The sequence below is a fragment of the Pogoniulus pusillus genome, chromosome 19 (genome assembly GCF_015220805.1).
Source record: "Pogoniulus pusillus isolate bPogPus1 chromosome 19, bPogPus1.pri, whole genome shotgun sequence".
Lineage (NCBI taxonomy): Eukaryota > Metazoa > Chordata > Aves > Piciformes > Lybiidae > Pogoniulus > Pogoniulus pusillus.
This window is the reverse complement of record NC_087282.1, coordinates 11,049,335-11,068,786: the sequence shown is the minus strand read 5'-3', so window position 1 is coordinate 11,068,786 and position 19,452 is coordinate 11,049,335. Positions and strand designations below refer to the sequence as shown.

General features: G+C 55.9%; 1 protein-coding gene across 4 annotated transcripts in view; it reads right to left on the bottom strand.

Annotated features, from left to right (window-relative positions):
• Positions 1–19,452, bottom strand: part of MID2 (midline 2) — a 79,515-nt gene that overhangs the window by 56,171 nt on the left and 3,892 nt on the right. For 2 of the 4 annotated variants that reach the window (XM_064159225.1, XM_064159229.1), the window contains exon 2: positions 1,766–2,487. In XM_064159225.1, coding sequence (XP_064015295.1) covers positions 1,766–2,431 — 666 coding nt within the window. In that variant the 5' untranslated portion in view covers positions 2,432–2,487. Of the gene's footprint in view, positions 1–1,765; positions 2,488–17,481; positions 17,501–18,580; positions 18,615–19,452 lie in introns of those variants that run through there. The other 2 variants (XM_064159226.1, XM_064159228.1) reach the window with 2 other exon arrangements.

Here is a 19,452-nt window from a genome sequence, read left to right as displayed (position 1 = left end):
TGAGAGATTTATTTCCAGGCATCAGTTTGTTTTCAAAAAGAGCAAAAGACAACCTGGCCAGCACACACAAGAAGTCTTCTGTATTTCTGCTGGAGTGATGGAAGCGTTTCTTTTGCCCTTATGAAGACACCAGAGCGGACAGATCGATTTGTTCAAAACATTAGCAAGACAAAGAGCCAAAAAAAAAAGGCATTTGGGGGTCAGAAGAGGCCCAGACCATTAAGGTAGAAAGGCCCAAGGATGAGGCAGCTGGAAACACGAGATGGGTGCTAATGTGTGTAGGATGCCTGCAGCCACAGCCATACCGGTGTCACCTCAGAGGGGACCAGCCCTGGTTTCTTCACTATTAAAGAGGTGGGATTGAAAGAGTTCTGCAGACTCATGCAGAGCGCACGGGGGACAGAGGGAATTCTGACTTCACACAGGTCAAACATCATCCGTTTGGGTTCACACAACACTCTGTGCCACCACAGCCACCGCATCAGAATTCAGCTTCAAAGTGCCCCCGGGAGATCGCAGAAGCTTGGCTCTCTCCTGCCTTCTCCAGCAGAACCACAGCTGCTCAAATTGACACAGACTGAAGGGAAGGAGATGTGGAACCAGTGCCTGCCTCTGCTCCTCCAGCCTGGGGACAGGAGGATGGAAAAGATGGGCTGTCCAAAGAAGCAGCTCCTCACCAAAGAGAGCTCCCTGCTGCTGGAACACTGGTCTTGGCACAAGGAGGTGGAAGTGAGACCCTAAAATCCAAATCCTGGTTAGCCTCCAGACACCTTCTCTGCCAGGTGGTACCAGCCCTGGAAGAGTCCCTCTGGGAGACACAGAGGACCCCTTAGACCAATACCTGCAGGAATGGCACCTTCCAAGAGATCATTCAGATCTTGTGAGAGGGTGAAGGACAGAGGAGGAGTTTGGGGTGCTTGGGAAGCAAAGGGGAGCTTCATCACTGTCATATAACCACAGAAGGGTTTTGGTTGGAGGAGACCTTTCAAGGTCATCCAAGGCAACCACCTGCAGACAGCAGCGACATCTACATCTAGAGCAGGTTGCTCAGAGCTATAAACAACCTGACCTGCAATGGTTCCAGCGATGGGCATCTCCCGCCTCTCTGAGCAACCTGGGCCAGGCTCTTACCACCTTCAGCATAATAAATCTCTCCAGTCTGAATCTCCCTCTTTTAGTGTAAACTAAACACAGTGCAGCCTGCAGAGCAGCTTTCCAGAAGGAACTGCCCCTAGTCTGAACTGTACTGTCCCAAGAGGGCTGAACAGGCACAGATTGAGCACAACAACTTGGTGGATCATGCTCACAGGTCCCCCAGGCCACTCTCTGCCACCCTAGCTTCCACAAGACAGGACAAATACCAGGGAAAAGCCACACTCCTGGGGCAACAGCCACATGGCCCCCCAGCACCCAGTAATTGTCCAAGTATTTGGGGAGAAGCTGCAAAGATGACCAAGGAGCTTCAGCTCCTGGGCTTGGCACACACACACCAGGAGGAGAAAAATAAACCAGCAAAGACTCACACCAGCAGGAAGAAAATAAACCACCAAAGACTTCGGTCTGACTGTGCCAGTGAGACCCAGCTCAAACCCCTAGAACCAGGGTCCTAGAGGAGCCCACAAGCCACATCCTGCAGCCCACGTATCTTCCAGGAGGTGTGTGGCTTAACCAAGAGGTACTGCTTGGGGCATCCAGAAGCAGTTCTGCTCAGACAAGCATCCTTCAGCAGACACCATCCCAACAGAGGCCCTCACCGAGTGCTTACCTTTAGCTTTTCGAAGCGATCACTGAGGGATGCCACTTGGTGGTCCCGGTGGCGTCCCACCAGCTTACATAAGGCACAGATGAGCTGGTCGTCAGCAACACAGTACATGTTCACCTTCTCGTTCTCATGCTCCAGGCACGTCAGTCCTCGGAAGTGGGCATCGGGCACGGGCTCCACCAGCCGGTGGCTGGTGAAGGGCTTCTTGTTGGGGTGCGTGGCCCGCAGGCAGCGGTCACAGTAGGACACCTCGCAGGTGATGCAGGTCTTGACGGCGTCCCGCGGCGGGTCCTGCTCGCAGAACTGGCAGGCGATCCTCTCGCCGGCCACGGACATGGTAGGGCTGTTGCGGAAGGCCCTCTCGCGGCGGCTCTCGTTGGGGGAGTTGGGGCCGCTCAGGGATGCCTTCTGGAAGCGGTCGATGATGTTCTGCAGGGTCACATTCCTCTTGAGGCCCTCCAGGCCCCGGTGGTTGAGGGAGATGACATAGCGGCAGGTGGGGCACTGGAAGGCGGTGATGGGCTCGATGGACTCGCTGGAGGAGCAGCTGGACACTAGGATGCGGTGGGCGCAGCTGAAGCAGAGGCTGTGGGCACACGGCAGCAGGAGGGGGTCCTCAAACAACTCCAAGCAGATTGGGCAGGTCAGTTCTGACTCCAATGTTTCCATCTTTAGTGAAAACAATTCTGACTCAGCATCAAAATCCAGGGAAGGTGGTTTGGTACCTGGGGAAGAGCAGAGCAGAGATGTGAGGCAGCAGCGCTCCAGGGCAGCTCCTCTCCACCAGAAAAGCACCCAAGGGAGTCAGACATGTCACATCTGCAGCACCCCAGCACTGCTTCTACAGCCCAGCCAGGGTCCTGCTAGAGTACGCTGCTGCGGCTTGAGCTTCTCACCATGCCAACCACCTGAGCCGAGGACTTGGCTGGGGTCAGCGCCCAGTGATGCTGTGAGGCAAGAGAGCCCTTTGGAGGGGAAGGCAGAAGAGGAAACAGCCAGCTCCTCTCCATTTACTCCCATCCAGGCAAGAAAGAGGACTTGGACAGCAGGACTGAAGATAAACCCAGGAGAGACCACATGATTTCATGTTTCTTTTGGCCAGTGCTGCTCAAGACAGGAGGAGAGGCTGTGCTGGCTTCCATGCACAAAAAGCACAGCAGAGATAAACCCCTAAAGATCTCCTCCAGCAGCCACACGGTCCTGTCCCAGTGGTGAGGGGGAAAAGGTGAATCATCTCCTGGAAACTGAGCAAAGCCATCCAGGAGCTCCAACACAGTCCCCTGCTCTGTGCTTCTTCAGCCTTTTGGAAGCAGGGCAGGGAAGGACAAGCAGCAAAATTACAGCCTGCAAACTCTATCTCAGCTGTCCTCTGCTGCTCTCCAGCAACAACTGCCTCCTGTTTTCAGATCTCCTCCCCTGCATGAGGCTCTCTGCAGGTTACCAAACCTGCTCCCACACAGTTTCCAAGCTCTGCCTTTGCAGAGCACCAAGCTGCACCTCCAGTCACCTTCTCAAGATCAAGCCCCAGAACTCAAAGCACATTCCTCTCACCAGCCCACATCTCAGCAGCCTTCACCAACAGTGAGGCTTCACTTCCTCACGCAGCAAAAGCCAGGAAGGGACAAGTAGCCAATGGAATTAGCCAGGGGAACACGCTGCCTTCCTGGGTGCTCAGAGGCATTGCTGCACTGGGTACTGTTGATCCTGCTCCCACTAACCAAGGGGTTCAGGCTTTATGTGATGGACACTGAGCCAAGCCTGAGAGCTGGGCATGGCTCTGCTGCCTCCGGACACCAAACAGTCACCCAAATCCAAGGCAGAGCTTCTGCCCATATCTGTGTCCTTTCAGTGCAGTCCATTAGGAGCATCAGGGGATGGACTCAGCCTCTTTCTCACACATGCTCTGTATTGGTCCCCATGCAGGACATAAAGTACATCTGAGCTCTCCAGCCCCACAGAGTTGGGCTGAGCAATGCTCACCCGAGGAAGCCTCAGAATTCCTTCGAGTGTGCAGGGGAGGTGGCAGGGCATCAGCCAGAACTTGTGGCTGAGCAGCCTAGGGGCCAGCAGGCCAGGATCAGTCCCTCCTCCTGCAGGTATTTTCCAATCCACCTTCTCCTGCCATGCAGGTACAGAGCCTTGAGTGATGCCAAGCCCACAGCATGCTCTAGGGTCAGCTCCAGCCACGCCAGTGAAAGGTGCTGGCAGCTGTCCCCAACACAACGGCAACCAAACACCCCTGGGGGGACAACTACTTCCAGCCAGCCCTGCCAATGGCAAACCACCCAGAGTCCTGCTGGAACCTGCCCGTGCCCATCCCTGCCCATCGCACCAGCTCTTCCTGAAAGAGGATCTGCAAGTACCTGGAGGAGGAGACCTTCAGCTCTCCCTGCGCGGCTGCAGCGTCGATAAACCGGAGCAGTTGGGTACTGAGCTGCATCGGTGCTGCAGTCACCTCCTCAGGCCTGGCCAGACCCCGGCTGGGGCAGATACATTCACAGAGCTTTCTAAATAAAGGGGCTTTCCCCCCGAAGAGAGGCAGCGGAGCAGCAGCTGCAACCAGAGGAGCCAAGGAACACCAAGGCTCCCTGCAGCGTCCTCTCTGCGTCTCGGGCCTCTGAGCCTGTCTGGGCTATGGGAAAGCAGCAGGAGGAAATGCTCCTGGCCGCCTGCCCGGGCTCTGCGAGCTCCGCAGCACCAGCCCCGATCCAGCCGGATCTGCTGGGCTCTGCCGCGCTCCTGGACGGGCAGGGCGAGAGGTTCCCGCTGCATGGCCACAACCCCCACACTGCCATCGCTGCCAGCTCCCAGCACTCCCAGTCCAGACTCCTACAACCTGCCCCTGAGCCAGGCTGGTCCATATGGAGCAGCTGCCTCACTGCAGGATCCGGTGCTGCCAGCTGCATGGGTATCCCCCAGCATGGGCACAGCCCTCACCTCCCCATGTAGTCATGGTACTCTCCAGCCAGCAGAACACTAGGGAAAAGGAGGACAAGAACGGGACTAGTTCCAGCCTGATTGCATTAAGAAGGGCATTTAAAAACAAGGATTGGTGGGAGAAGCTGCCCACAGCCTCTGCAGGGCACGGCAAGCGCTGCTCGTGGCCAGGACAGTCCCCCACGAAGTCAAAGCGGCAACCTGCCGGCTGTGCTGCCATCGGAGACAAAAATGGTGTAAGCGGCCTCCTGGTTTGGTCCTGTGGCTGCTCGCATGCTAATTTTGTTTTCCCTCCCAGGACAACATCCCCCAGCTCTGGGAGGGGCCTCAGAACCCATCCCGGGCAGGAGTAGGGACCAGCAGCTCCAACGCACCTGGGCGAAGCAGTTGGCTCTGCCTGCGAAGCCTTTCATGCCTCTGCCTTTGATGTTCCCTTTGATGTCCAGGATTGATGTGGCACGAGGAATGGCTGATTAGATTAAAATCTGCTTTATTTGGAGTCATTAACTCCCTAAATATAAAGGCTATAACATATTAATGCTGTTTACAAACAGAGCCGTGTCACCCGTGCCCAGGGGTCAACTGGCACTAGGGACACTCCTGGAGGCTGGGCAGGGCTGCGGACACAGGCAGCAGCGGATCCTCAGGGCAGGAACACAAACCCAAACATTCTGCTGTGGGTGGGACTTGTCCCATTGCGCAACCCTCAGAGGCATGCAGCGTCCTCTGCTTGGTGCTAGGGCAGCCAGGAGTGGCTTTAGGTGGGTGCCAACCAGCCTGCGGGCACCCACGCTGCTGGAGGCCAGCCTGTGCAGCAGGTGAGATGGAATTGTGGAACTCCAGACTGGTTTTTGTGGGAAGCAACCTTTAAAGGTCATCCAGTCCAACCTCCTCCAGTCAGCAGGAACATCTGCAACAGGAGCAGGTTGCTCAGAGCCTCAGACAACCTGACCTGCAATGGTGCCAGGGATGTGGCATCTGCCACCTCTCTGGGCAACCTGGGCCAGGCTCTCAGCACCCTCAGTGCAAAAATTATCTTCCGTGGGTGTCACACGTTTCCATGTGCTGCTCCACACCTCCCTGCTTCCCGGGTTATAGGCAGCGCAAGACACAACTGCCAGAGAGGACAAAGACAGGACAGTCACAGTCCTTGCCTCCTTACCAGGGCCATAGCTCAGGGTGGTGGGAGCCTGCTGGGTACCACCCAGGGCTCCTGTACCAGCCCAGGAGCAGGCAGTGGCACTTGCACTCCAGCTCTCCTTCACCCAGAGGAACAAAAACCTGTCAGCAGCTCTTGGTACGAGCCCCTGCAGCCCTCCAGCATCCTCAGGCACCCTTGGCCCACACCAGCACAGCAGCCAAGAAGGCAGCAGCTGCAGTGGTGGCAAAGCCAGATGCCAGCTCCACCAGGACACAGGGTGTCTGGTGTTTTTACTGCAAGCCTGGCTTTTTGACAGGCTCCAAAACCCACATGCTGACTGACAGCAGCAGGAGCACGGTGAGCCCCAGGGCTGCGTGGGGTATCCTCAGCAAATCACACCGGGATGGTTTGACACAAAGGTTCCCTCTCACAAATGGTTGTTTCAGGAGATCAAAGCCAAACGCCCTTCACTGCTACCTCCAGCTCAGAGGCTCCTCCTGAGCAACGCAGGGGTTTGTCACCAAGGAAAGAAGGGAGGGGAGAGCCAAGCCTCAGCAGGAGATACTGCTCACATCACCCCACCTACACCCAGGAGAGGACATCCTGCTGTACATCACCTCAGGCCAGGCCAGACCATCCCAAAATTCCCCTTGGTCCCACTGAGCATCTCCAGGCAGCCCAACATTGCCCCTGCTCCTGCTGCTTGTGGTTTCCCCTTGCCCCAGTGAAGGACAGCTCTTGCTCACACATCACAGCACCATACAAGTCGTGGAGTTCGGATACCAACAACCCGTACAGAGCCTTGTGTCCGTGTTCAAAGCCAATAGCTGCAGTCTCTGCTCATTCCCTAGTCGCAGCTGTATCTCGGGTCAGTCCTCTTGCCCCTGCCCAGGGCCAGCTCCACAGCCCTTCCCAAACCCTGTGAGCAGTAGGTCTGATGGATTTAGGGTGCAGTTCTCACTGCTCTCCAGGCATGAGCATGTCATTGCCATGGAACTGGTGATGGTCGATCAGGCTAAAATACCTTGTCCCACCTGGCACCTGGGTTCACTGCTGTTTAGTGGCACAGGGCCACGTGTCTTGTGTGTGGCAAGCACCAGCCTCTGGCAAGCTGGACGCAGCAGTATCTCCCTTCCCAAACCACTGCAGAGCATCTACATCCAACAGCAACCGCCTGCAGTGAGGCTTTCCCTCCAGCACACCTCTGATCTCCACCAGCCTCACTTGCACCAATGTTTGCTGAGCCCACTTGAAATTCCTCCTGGTCCCCCAAGCACTGAAACTGGGCAGGGCTCTGCCAGCCCTTCAGAGCTCCACTCTGCAAACCACCTCTCCTCTCCACGTTAACTCTTCAGACTGAGTATCTTCCACACCAACTGTGATTTGTTTTCTTCCTCCCTCCCGATTTTCCTCACCCTCCCTTTTTTCACCTCCCCAAAAAGGCTGCAGCCCAAACTGCTCAGCCACTTCCAAGAAAGAGGCTGAGGCACAGCCACACTGCTCCACCCCAGTGCTGAAGAAAAAAAAAAGGAATAAAAAAATAAAATATGGAACCCTTCCCTTAATTGGCTGCACGACAGCAGGATATGAAACCCGGGCAGCAGTTGTCTCTGTGCTTTTTGTTGTCCTCGTGAAAATTAGCTCGAAATTGGATCGCTCTTCGGGGAGAAATAAAAACCCATCCAGCAGCCACAGCCCGGCTCCGACGAGCTCCAGCTCCCACGCAGCCCTGCCACAGCCAGTGGCACCCTCTGGCAGCACCAGGAGTTTGAGTGGGACATGGGCTACCCACTGCTACACCCTAACCCTGCCAACCCCCGCCCTGCTACACCCTAACCCTGCCAACCCCCTCCCCACTACCCAAACATCAGCCCTAAAAACAGCTGCTCTACATCTGTCCTTGGGCCAGGTCTCCTGTCCCAGGAGAAGCAGGGTCCTGGGGGGAAAAACCAGCCCCTGACTGTGCAATTAGCAGCAGCTCCTTCCTAACGAAGGTCCTCGGGGGACGGAGTGAGGTAGTCAGGCTCAGTCAGACAGTTCAGGCCCAGCAGTTCCTCATTTTTCTGTGCTTGGCTTGCAACCTCGACAGGCTGCTGCGTGTGGAGCTGCTGTGCATGTTTAACAGGGGATTGCAGGCTTAAAGCTCCAACAGCTGAGGAGCAGCTCCTGGACACGGGCACGGCTTTAGCCCATTAAGCATCCCCCCGTGATCCATGGGCATCCCTCCAACCACAAACATCCCCTCATGGTCCATGGACCCCCATTTCACTCCCAGTTCATCAGCACTCTTCTGACCTTAAGCATCCCCTCTGGTTTACCAGCACCCCTCTGACCATGAGCATTCCCCTCAGTCCATGAGCATTCCCCCAGTTCATCAGCACCCCTCTTGACCGTGAGTATGCCCCCTGGTCTATAAGCATTCCCACCAGTTCACCAATAACCCTTTGACCACAAGCATCCCCCTGGTTCACCAACATCCTTCTGACCTTGACCATCCCCCTGGTACACCAGCACCCCTCTGATTATGAGCATCCCCCTGGCCAGGCCATCACTGTAGCACTGTCCCCTTCACTTGCTCTCTCCTTCCCATGAACCTGAAAGTGTGGCACTGAATTTAGCCTTTCCTCCCACAGCTCCTGCCTCAAAAGCTCCCTCAGGAACTCAGAAACCTGTCCAAGGCCTGCAAACACAAAGAGCTCATCCTCCACCTGCTCTCCCAGTCACTTTCTGCAGCACTGAAAGGAGGAGGAACAAGCCCTGATTAAACTGGATTTCCTGTACAAAAGCCCCACGTTGTTGTCCTTAATCCATCACACCAAGGCAGGAGCACTTCCACACCAGCTTTAATTGTTTTCTCAGCCAATTTGCCACCATAAAGCCAGCAGCTCTGCAATTCCCAGTCCTTCCCATGCCTCTCCAAATGAAGGACAGGGCAGAAGAAGCTGCACTCCCTTGCTGCAGTCATTTAGAGAGAGGCCACTCTGTGCTTGCTGTTAAACTCCTCCAGAGCTGCTGGCTGCAGATCACAAGCCACGGTCCTCTGCTGCTCTTTAATTTCTCCCTGAGCACAGCACCTCGTTCCCCTGAGGAATTTCATCCTCCTCACTGCCCTGACTGGTGAGATGGAACCGTTCCACTTCCTCACATCATTCCCTTTCTCCTCAACTTCTCCTACCAGTCTCTGTGCCCAAGCAGAGCTTCTGGGGCTGGGAAGGCTCCCAGATGGTGGGATGCCCCTTAGACAGCTTGCACAAAAAGGTTTAGTTGGGTTTCCCCCAAAATGGGATTATTCCCCCTACAAACTCTGCACAATAGAATTACAGGAGGTTAGGGGCTGGAAAGGACCTCCAAAGATCGTCCAGTCCATCCTTCTGCCAGAGCATGATCACCTGGAGCAGGTCATGCTGGAATGCATCCAGATGGGTCTTGAATATCTCCAGAGAAGGAAACTCCACAACCCCCTGGGCAGCCTATTCCAACCTCAGTAGCCACCACGCTGTCACTGCCCCCAGCCAGGATGCTCCAGCCCCACCAGCATCATGGGTCCAGCATCTTCAGCAGCCATCAGCATCCCCACTGCTGTCCTTGCAGCTACTCTTGCTTTAGGATGGTCCATTTTCCATCCCTTTTTCTGTCTCTTTTTTTCCAAATAAGAGGTGGTGAGACCCTGGCCCCAGTTGCCCAGGACTGCAGGAGATATCCCATCTCTTGAACCATCACAGGCCAGGTTGGTTGTGGCTCTGAGCAACCTGCTTTAGTTGCAGATGTCCCTGCAGGATGGGTTGCACCAGATGGCCTCTTAAGGCCTCTTCCCACCCAAACCTTCTCTCTGCCTGTCAAGCAGCTCCACCAGTGTCCACTGCCCATCAATCCCACAAGACTGCTGCAGTTTCTACACAAACAAGAAGCCTTCAACTCAGCTTGCTCCAGTGATCCCCCAAACAGCTGCCCCAGCTCAGCACCTTGTGTGCCCAGCCTGCTCTACTGTCCTTGGCCTCCTGCCAGCACAGAGCTGAGCCTTCCCCATGGCTTCCAAAGGCTGATGACTTTAACAGCTGGGCAATCAACTGATGGTACCATTTGTCCCGGCAATGCTGTGAAACCCTCCATCTGCAGCTGCCACTGGGGCAGCTGGGCAGTAGGATTTAGGGAGGGGGTTTGGCCTGCTGTGAAGCCATCAGCTACTGAAGTCCTGTTTGTCCAGCCTGGCCGGGTTGCAAGGCAGGATGAAGCAGAGGGCCAGAATGTTGTTTTAAGCCCAGGCAGGAACTCAAGCCATCACTACACTGCATTCCCTATCACCATCATCAGGGTTCAGCCTTGCAGCACATTGCTTGGATTTATGGGAAGCTTTAAAGCACCCCAAACCCACCAGCATCCACAGCAGCCTCCAGAGATGGAGCTGAACGCTCTACCTGTGGAGGCAAAGCCCTTGATGGATCCCAGCACCACTCACACTTCAGATCAGCTCACCAGGAAGCAGAAGCTGCATCAAGGAGCTTGTCCTCAGGTACCTGCACAAGGCACAGATGCTCTGGCCAAAAACCACGAGGCCTCCACCAGACCAAACCTTCATTCACCTCCAAGACATCAGAGGGGCAAGTACCAAACAAAGCTCATCTGCTTCCTCTCCAGGAACATCCTGGTCGAAGGGCAGATCTTAAAAGCAGTGCCAGAAGGCACCGTGCTCTGCCCTGCTCAGCCAGCTGAGAGCTCCCGAGCGCTCCCGTGGGACCTCACCACAGCAGGTGTCCCCCAAACGCTCCCGAGGGAGCTGGCATTGGGAGCTTGCAGCATGCAAGGCAGACAGAGATGCCTGCAGTTTGCTTGCAGCTTTTGCAGCCAGGCACGCCAGCCTCTCACCACACAGGCTGCTCAGCAGCTGCACTGCTTCAGCCCCACACAGCAACGGTGCCCGTCACCCTCCAGGAGCCTTGGAGGGGGCAATGCCCTTTGCAGACCTCTCCATGCACCATGCCACGTCCATCACAGCCTCCCCAGCCCCTCTACCAGCACTGCAGCTCAGGGGCTGGAGCCCTGCAGCCAGGTCAGAGCAATGCCAGGAGGGTCACAGCGATGCCAGAGCCAGGGACGTCTGCAGACACCCAGCTCCAGGGGCTGCAGTGGCGGCAGGAGCAGCCCCACCTTCCCCAGCTGGAGCAGCTGTGAACCAACCACTCACAGCCCGGTCTCCCAGAACAGCAGCTGGCATGTCACCAAACTGGCACGTTCAGGACTCCCATGGCCTTGGTACCAGCAACCCTGCCATCCCCTGCCATCCCCCCTGCCCTGTCCGCCAACCCCCTGCCCTGCCCCAGGTCTCACCACCTCTCCTGCAGTTATCTGCTGTCCTGTCACCCTGGTCCAGGTCTTGTCCTCCACTGCCCAGCAGGGTGGGTGGCTGCTGCACGGCGGAGAGCAAAGCACAGCACTCACATCAGCTCCTGGTAACAGACCCGTGCCCAGCTGGCTCCTGCCAGGCTACACATGGCAGCAGCTTCTCGGTCCAAGCCCTGCTCCAAGCATACCCTGCAGTTCTGAGTCCTGCCCCTGCCTCAGCCTGCAATGCAGCTGCAGCTCCAACCGAGCACCGGCCCCTGGCCCTGCAAGGACAAGGGAGGGCACAGCTGCCAACCCAGCACAGCAGCAGCTGCTGCCTCAGAACCACCTCTTGGGCTGAGGAGCAAGCCTGGCTCTCATCCCCCGGATGGATGCTGCACAGAAACACAGCCTGGCAAAGACAGAGGCCCGACCCACGCAGCCCCACATCCAGCCCACAGCCGCTGGCTGCAGGGACCCCACACCACCACCGCCTTTTCCAGCTGCACCAAGCATGGAAGCTCAGCTCCTTCAGCAGAGCAGAGCGAGGTGAAGCACCGTGTAACCCCCCTCCCCGACCTCAGAGCAGCTGGGGGGCTGAGCAGCACCACATTTCAGCAGTGAACTCCTCAGTCTCCAGAGGCTGGAGAAGCAGCAGCCTGCTCCAGTGCTTGCAGCCCCAGCGCTGTTCCAAGCGATAAGCATCCCTGGGGGCAGCACTCCATGAGCTACCCCTACTCCAGTATTTTCTACCAGGCCAGCAAGCCTCCAGGCAGGACACAAGCAGTGTTCACCCACAGGCAAGCAGGCTTTACAGAGGTGCTGAGAAATGACCAATGAGTTAGGCTTCATGGCAAAGTCCCCTGCAGGAAAGAGTCAGGAGAAGACCAAGACAGAGAGGCAAACCTGGGAAGGGGCCAGTGCTGCTGCAACAAGAACACGGCACAGCAAGGAGCACCAGTGGTGCTGCCCAGGGCCCCTCGAGGCTACTACTGAAAGGACATTTACTGGGAGACAGAACGCCAAAGAAGGGGTTCCTCAAGCAAGGTACAGCCCCAGCACAGCACAGGTGCAGAGTCAGAGTGTGCCAGCCTGCTGCTTGGCATCCCCCCACCAGGCTCCAAAGTGACACCAGAGGAAACTCTAACTGCAAGGAACTCACGGCTCCAAAAGGACCAGGAGCAGCTACTTGGAGCAAGGTTTCAATCAGCTTTCAGCCTGCAAGGGGCTACGGTGTGCCCCCAGCCAGTGATCTGCAGAGCATCAGCCCCCAGCCCAAGGAAAAGCTGCAGACAACACTGCTTTGGTGCCATCTTATCACTCAAAGGTTCTTCCAGCCTCCAGTCCCCAACCACAACCCCTCCGAGGCAGCTGAGGGGCTGCCAGGGAGCTGAGAACTCCCAAGCGGTGGTGCTGCCCCGTGCGGGTTTGAATCCATCAGCTCCCAGGATCGGGTTCCTGGCAGGGTAGACAGGATAACCAAAGATAAACAAGGACAAACAAAGCTTCCTGCAGGAACTGCAGACAATGGGGGAATAATTAGCGCTGACCTCAGGGCACAAACAATGCAGGTAGGAGATATTTTGGACTTTGACACCCTCCCCCCTGCCACGCTCAGGAAAGAGGCACCCAGACTGGTGCAGTTTGGCCCATGGGTCACAGCTGAAAGACACAAAGCACTTAAGAGGCCTCAAGGTTTGGCCTGGATATAAGGTAAAGTTTCTTCCCTGCAAGAGTGGTCAGGTATTGGAACAGGCTGCCCAGAGATGTGGTGGAGTCACCATCCCTGGAGGTGTTCAAGAAATGTGTAGAGATGGCTCTTGGGAACACGGTCTAGTGGCCGTGGAAGGGCTGGGTAGAAGGCTGGACTTGTTATCTTGGAGGTCTCTTCCAACCTTAACGATTCTATGGTTCTATTCTACAAAGCAACATGCCAGGGGCCAGAGGATCAGCCCAGGAACTCCAGGATTCCCCTTGCAAAGGAGGCTGGGGCACCGGGGACACGTTTTTCCCAGTGTAAACAGCTCCAGGCACTACTCAGGTTGCAAGCACCTGCACACCAAGGGTCCCAGCACAGGTGGCTTGGGGACAGAGCTTGCACCCATGTCCCAGCCCTGCTTCACTCCCAGCATGGCACAGACAGTGGTGCTGCACCAGACCAGCCACGGGCAAACCCCTCAGGAAGCTCCCACATTGCTGCAAGGCTCCAGCATGGAGGGTGCAGCCCAGCTGCAGACCCTACTCCTTCCACCACTGCGACAGAGGATGTCAAAGACCCTCTGCTGCTACAGTGCCCACCTCTTCATTTGTTAGAGGGACAAATCAAAGCTTATCCTCAAGTCACTGCAGCGTTTTAAAGCGTTTCCCTACCCTGGCTCCTGGGGAGTGCTCTCTGAGCTAGATCTCCCAAGTCCTCCTCCCAGCACTGCAGGGTGACAGAGGGACAGGGACGTCAGAGCTCCCTAGGTGTTTTGCCAGCGCATTAAAACAAGTCATTTGAAGCCTTTCAAGAAATGCTCCTTCACTCCGAGGTGACTCACAGCCATTAGCATCCCTTTGGAGAGGGCTCTCCAGCCCTCAATCACTTCTGCACATAAGCATTTTCAGCCTTCATCTCAAAAAACCCAGAAAGCATCAATTCAGCCAGCTCAGCTCTTCCCCAGCCGCGTTCCAGCCAGCACAGGGATTATTTTGCAGTTGTATTTGCAAACTCTTCCCCACCACGCTGGGAGCCCTGAGCTCGAAGCAAGGTGCTCAGAGCACCCAGCAGCCAGCCCCTGCCCACGGCAACCTGCCCTTGATAGCCACCCTGCCGCAGTGACACAGAGCTGCTGGCAAGTCCCCACTCTCCCTCACCGTGACCAGCACAGAGCAGCTGGTGCTGGCTTTGCAGAGCTGGGTGTTTTCTGCTTGTTGGTGCTGCCACCACTGTGTGATGCCCACCTACCAGCAGGCACCACGCTCTGCTTTCTGCAGCTCCAGCTTGGCTGGTTTTGTTACTCAGCCCATAGTGCCAGGCTGGAAATATCTGCAGCTCAGACCTGGCACAGGCTCAGGGATACAGGAAGCAGGGTGCATGGCACAGTAGGGCCAGCTCCAGGTTCCAGCTGCTAACACAACACCCTGGGCATGCTAAGAGGCACATGCAATGCAGTTCAGGCTCTACAGTGTGAGCAAAGAGACTCCAGCACACAGAGGGGACACGTATGGCAGAGCCATCACCTGCCTCATGTCTCACCCTCTATTCTGGATGCCACCCAGCAGCCAGTCGCTCAGGCTTTGTGTTACGGGATGCTCCACCAGCAATGACTCACTCAGCATCCTCTGCAGCAGCACTGGGCTGTCAATGAGGTTTCAATCACAGCCAGGCTATCAGTAGCACCAGTAAGGTCCACCAGCAGTCCCATGGCTCACGACAGGAAGACGATTAAACAACAAGCAAATCAAAGGTCCTAAGCACACAGCTGGGTGAGGACCAGCAGCCCCCCAAGCCATCCAGAAGCTCAGAATGCAGATAAAGACCATGGCACAGCTTTTGACCTGCTGCTCTGGAGCCCAGCACACTGAACACCCACACAATCCCACCCTGTCTCCTGGAGGATTACAGGCATCCAGGCTGCCCCATCACCCCCACCCTGGTCCCTAGCATAGCATCCCACCCTCCCAGCCAGTAAGGCTCAGCCAAGCTGAGCAGTTCACCATGCTCGGATGGGCACTTGGGACGGCTCTGTGGGGCCCCTCACCATCCCCTCCATCTCTCCTCAGATGCAGCTGATGAGACGAAGCAGGGAACTACAAAAGGAATTAATTCCTTCTGCCATCTTGCTCCTGCCGTGCCTGCAGGCTGCCTGAGGGAGGCAGCGACAAGAGGCAGGGCACAGACAACCCCTGCTCTGTACCAGCGAAGGGCTCTTGCCAGGATCTGAGGGGAGAGGGAAACTCTGCACTTGGCAATTGTAACGATCACAGATGCTGCAGAGGTGCTCAGTGACGAGGCTGAGGCTCGCATGGCAGCCCTGGCACAGCAGAGAGCATCACCACCCCACGCTCTGAGGGTACACCAGCCCTGTAGCATCTCAATCAGTGACAAACATCACCTTGCCACTAATGACCTCCCAGGTCAGCCCAAACCACCTCTTGACAAGCAGGGCCACAATGCTGCTTGATGATTGCTCAGAAGGTGTAAAGGACTTTGGGAACCACATAAAAGGGATGAAAAAAGGCTGAGATATTTCATGCCAGAAAAATGCCAATGTGTCACACACAGAGACTAGGGGGCATGAAGGTGACAGCAGCTGGCACCCAAAAAAGCATTGTCCAATGACAGCCAGAAGCTGGGCTCCCTCCTTTCAAGGGAAGCCAGGAAGCATCAGGTCTGGATCTGGGGGCTGAAAACACACAGAATCACAGAATGTCAGGGACTGGAAGGGACCTCCAAAGCTCATCCAGTCCAACCTCCCTGCCAGAGCAGGATCACCTATACCAGATCACACAGGAACACGTCCAGGTGGGTTTTGAGTATCTCCAGAGACACAACCCTCCTGGGCAGCCTGTTCCAGCGTCCTGTCACCCTCACAGGGAAAAAAATTCCTCCTCATGTTTCCATGGAACTTCCTATGCCTCAACTTCCACCCACTGTGCCTTGTCCTGTCATCAGGCATCACCCAGCAGAGCCTGGCTCCAGCCTCCTGGCACTCACCCTTTATATATTTATAACCATTGATGAGGTCACCTCTCAGCCTCCTCTTCTCCAAGCTAAAGAGCTCCAGCTCCCTCAGGCTCTCCTCATAACAGAGATGTTCCATTCCTTTAATCATCTTTGTGGCTCTGCACTGGACTCTCTTAAGCAGCTCTATGTCTCTTTTGAACTGGAGGGCCCAGAACTTGACACAATACTCCAGAAGTTGCCTCATCAGGGCAGAGTACAGGGGCAGGAGAACCTCTCTCAACCTACTAATCACAGTCCTTCTAATACACCCCAGAATGGCATTGGCCCTCCTGGCCACAAGAGCACATTGTTGGCTCATGGTCAACTTCCCATCCACTAGGGCCCCCAAATCCTTTTCCCCTTTGCTGCCTTCCAACAGGTCAGTCCCCAACCTATACTGATCCCTGGGGTTGTTCTTTCCCAGGTGCCAGACTCTACCCTTGCCCTTGTTGAATTCCATTACATTTCTCCCTGTCCACCCCTCCAGCCTGTCCAGGTCTGTCTGAATGGCAGCACAGTTTTCTGGTGTGTCAGCCACTCCACCCAGTTTGGTGTTATCAGCAAACTTGCTGGCAGTGCACTCTGTGTCCTCATCCAGGTCGTTGATGAACATATTGAAGAGAACTGGTCCCAGTACTAACCCCTGTAGGACTCCACTAGTCACAGGCCTCCGACTAGACTCCATCCCATTGACCACAACCCTGTGGCTTCTTTCCTTCAACCAGCTCCCAGTCCACCTCACCTCCTCATCACACAGACCACACTGCCTTAGTTTAGCCAGAAGGATGCTGTGGGAGACAGTGTCAAATGCTTTAGTGAAATGAAGATGAACCACATCCAGTGCTCTACCATCATCAATCCACCTGGTGATGTCCTCATAAAAGGCTATCTGGTTGGTCAAACATGACTTCCCCTTGATAAAACCATGTTGATGGCTCTGAATGCCCCCACTGTCCTTGGTATGCCTAAGGACAGCAACAAGGATCAGTGCTTCCATTACATTTCCAGGGATGGAGGTGAGACTGACAGGTCTGTAGTTACCTGGGTCCTTCTTCGTACCCTTTTTGACAATTGGAGTGAAGTTTGCCCTTCTCCAGCCCCCAGGCACCTCTCCTGTCTGCCATGACTTACTGGAGATGGTGGAGAGTGGTCTGGCAATGCCCTGTGCCAGCTCCCTCAGCACCTGCAGGTACATGCCATCGGGATCCATGAACTTATGGATGTGCAGATTACTCAACTGTCCCTTAACCCAGTCCTCATCCAGCAGGGAAGACTCCTTTGTCATGCTTTCCTCTGGTGCCTCAGGGGGCAGGGGCTTCTGAGGACAGTCTCCAGCAGCATAGATGGAGACAAAGGAGGCATTTAGTAACTCCACCTTCTCTGTGTCCTCTGTCACCAAGACACCCACCTCATTCAGCAATCCCAGAGAGGATGAAGAAGAGGAACCTGCCCCTCATGGATGAAGAAACAGGACATTTCCCACCAGGAAAGCCAGCCCAAGAGGCAAAGCAGAGAAAAGCATGGGCTGAGAAGAACCTCAGGCATGGCTGTGGGGCCAGCAGAGACCCCAGAGGCCTTCTCTCACCCACTAGTCACAGAGGAGGAACAACACACCGAGTGAGATGATTGTGGCCAGGCTTGCTCGCCATGGAAAAGGCCCCAAGTCATGTAGCTGGGCACCTAGCACCCTCCTGCAAGACAAAGGCCAGCCATCAATCCTTCCTGCAGCATGCAAGCACTTCCAGCAGCAGGCAGCAAGAGTTAGAGCTATGCCAAGCCAGGGAAAACCTCTGAGCAGAAGGAAATAAAATATCAGAGCCCACTTCTGGAAGGGAACTAAAGCAAAGCAGCAGAGAGAAGCATGGTTAGAGAGCCGAGGTCAGGCCCCAGGGAGCTGCAGCTGCACGGCAAGCCCAGGGCCACGGGGGTGAGGCTGCTCAACCAGTGTGGTGAGCTTGGTGCTGGGGAGCCCCGCTGGGTGCTCCAGCCTTGCTCGGCTCCAGGCAGGAGAGAACGTGGAGAAGCCCTCAGAAGAATGGTGGTGACCTCGTTCGTGGGCAGCGCTCAGGGGGCATGAGCAGGCTGCTCCCAGGGCATGCTGCCACAGCTCCAGCAGCTCCCCAGGAACACGTTGGATGCTTCTGAGATAAACAAAAAGCGTTCACACGGCCTGAGCCAACGTATTTCTGCAACAATTCAGAGCTTTTGGATATTTTCGGCACCTGGAGCATCCCACCCCTGTGCCTGGAGCATCCCAGCATCCCAGACAGACAGGAGGAACAGGGAAAGGCAGCAGAGCTCCCTCCCCTGCTGCCTTTCAGAGGAGTCTGTATACATGCATCTGCTCTCTGCTCCCAAGCAGATCTTCAGCCAGCTCACATTCATCATGTTGAGCTTCAGCCCCACTCCAGGAAGGTCTCTGCCCGCTCTCTGAAGTTAATTTTCCTCCCTTTGGTCAAACCAGCACAAAATTGGGTTTGTGTATTAAAACGAAATGCAATTCCTGGGCCATTAGCCTGCTGTGGTGGAGCTGCCGCAGACGAGGAGTAAACAAACAGAGCCAGCGATTCATGTCTCCAGACACAGATTCCAGTCACAGCCAACAGTGACAGTGCTCTGCAGAGCACAGAGCCCCTTTCACAGCAGCATCCCAAGCCGTGCCACCGAGGGCCGGCAAAGCCCCGGCGCTGCCGGCGGACACCGAGCCCCTCACCCGCAGCTGGCACAGGGACCTGGAGATGTCTGCTTGCACGGCCTGCAGGAAGCTGCTCCTAGATCTGCCCCCAGCTGCTCAGTGACGTAGCAGGATTCCTGCGACTTCTCACGTTGGCTCTGCACAAGCTGCTGGGTTTCCCTTTTCCCTCCAGACAGCGAGATACATGAAATACCCAGCTCTAGGGCCTGAGAGTTCACAGCACCCAGCTCTGCAACTGCTGTAAAATAACCAAACCACCCAGAAACCCCCAAACAACCAAAAACCCCTCCAGAGCCCTCCCTTGTTCCACGGCGTCTCTCTGCTCCCTAATTCCCAGAGCAGAAAGTCCAGCACTGCTTTCAGTCCACCCAGCGTCCCAGCTCATCACAGGCACTCTGGCTGAAGATCCCCTTCCAACCAGACCCCACCCAAACCCTCTTCCTCCAGAAGCGAGGAAATCCCACAGGAAATGCCCCAAAAGGAAACCAGCTGAGAGGCAGCCAGGAAAGAGCTGGCTGCCCACTGCAGGCTCCCAAGCACAGCCTGAACCCCACGAGCCATTTCCCCTTCGATGTCAGACTCCCCTGGCTCAGCACAGCCCCGATCGTGCCCAGGCTGTCCCAGCCTGGCCCTGGCTGAGGCCAGGAGCAGCCTCAGAGCTTTTCCCTCGGTGATGAGGGAGTGATGGCTCCTGTGATGCTGGTCTAACACTAGGGCAGTCCACATCCCCTACAGATGCCACTGCGCAGAAGTCAAGGTCACAGAGGAACTAAAGGGGACATTGTGGTGGATGAGGGAACAAGAGAGGGACAATGTCTTGAGCACGGCTGCAAAGACAACACCAAAGCAGAGAGGGGAGCAGGGTAAGGGGTGGCAGAGGAACGTCCCCT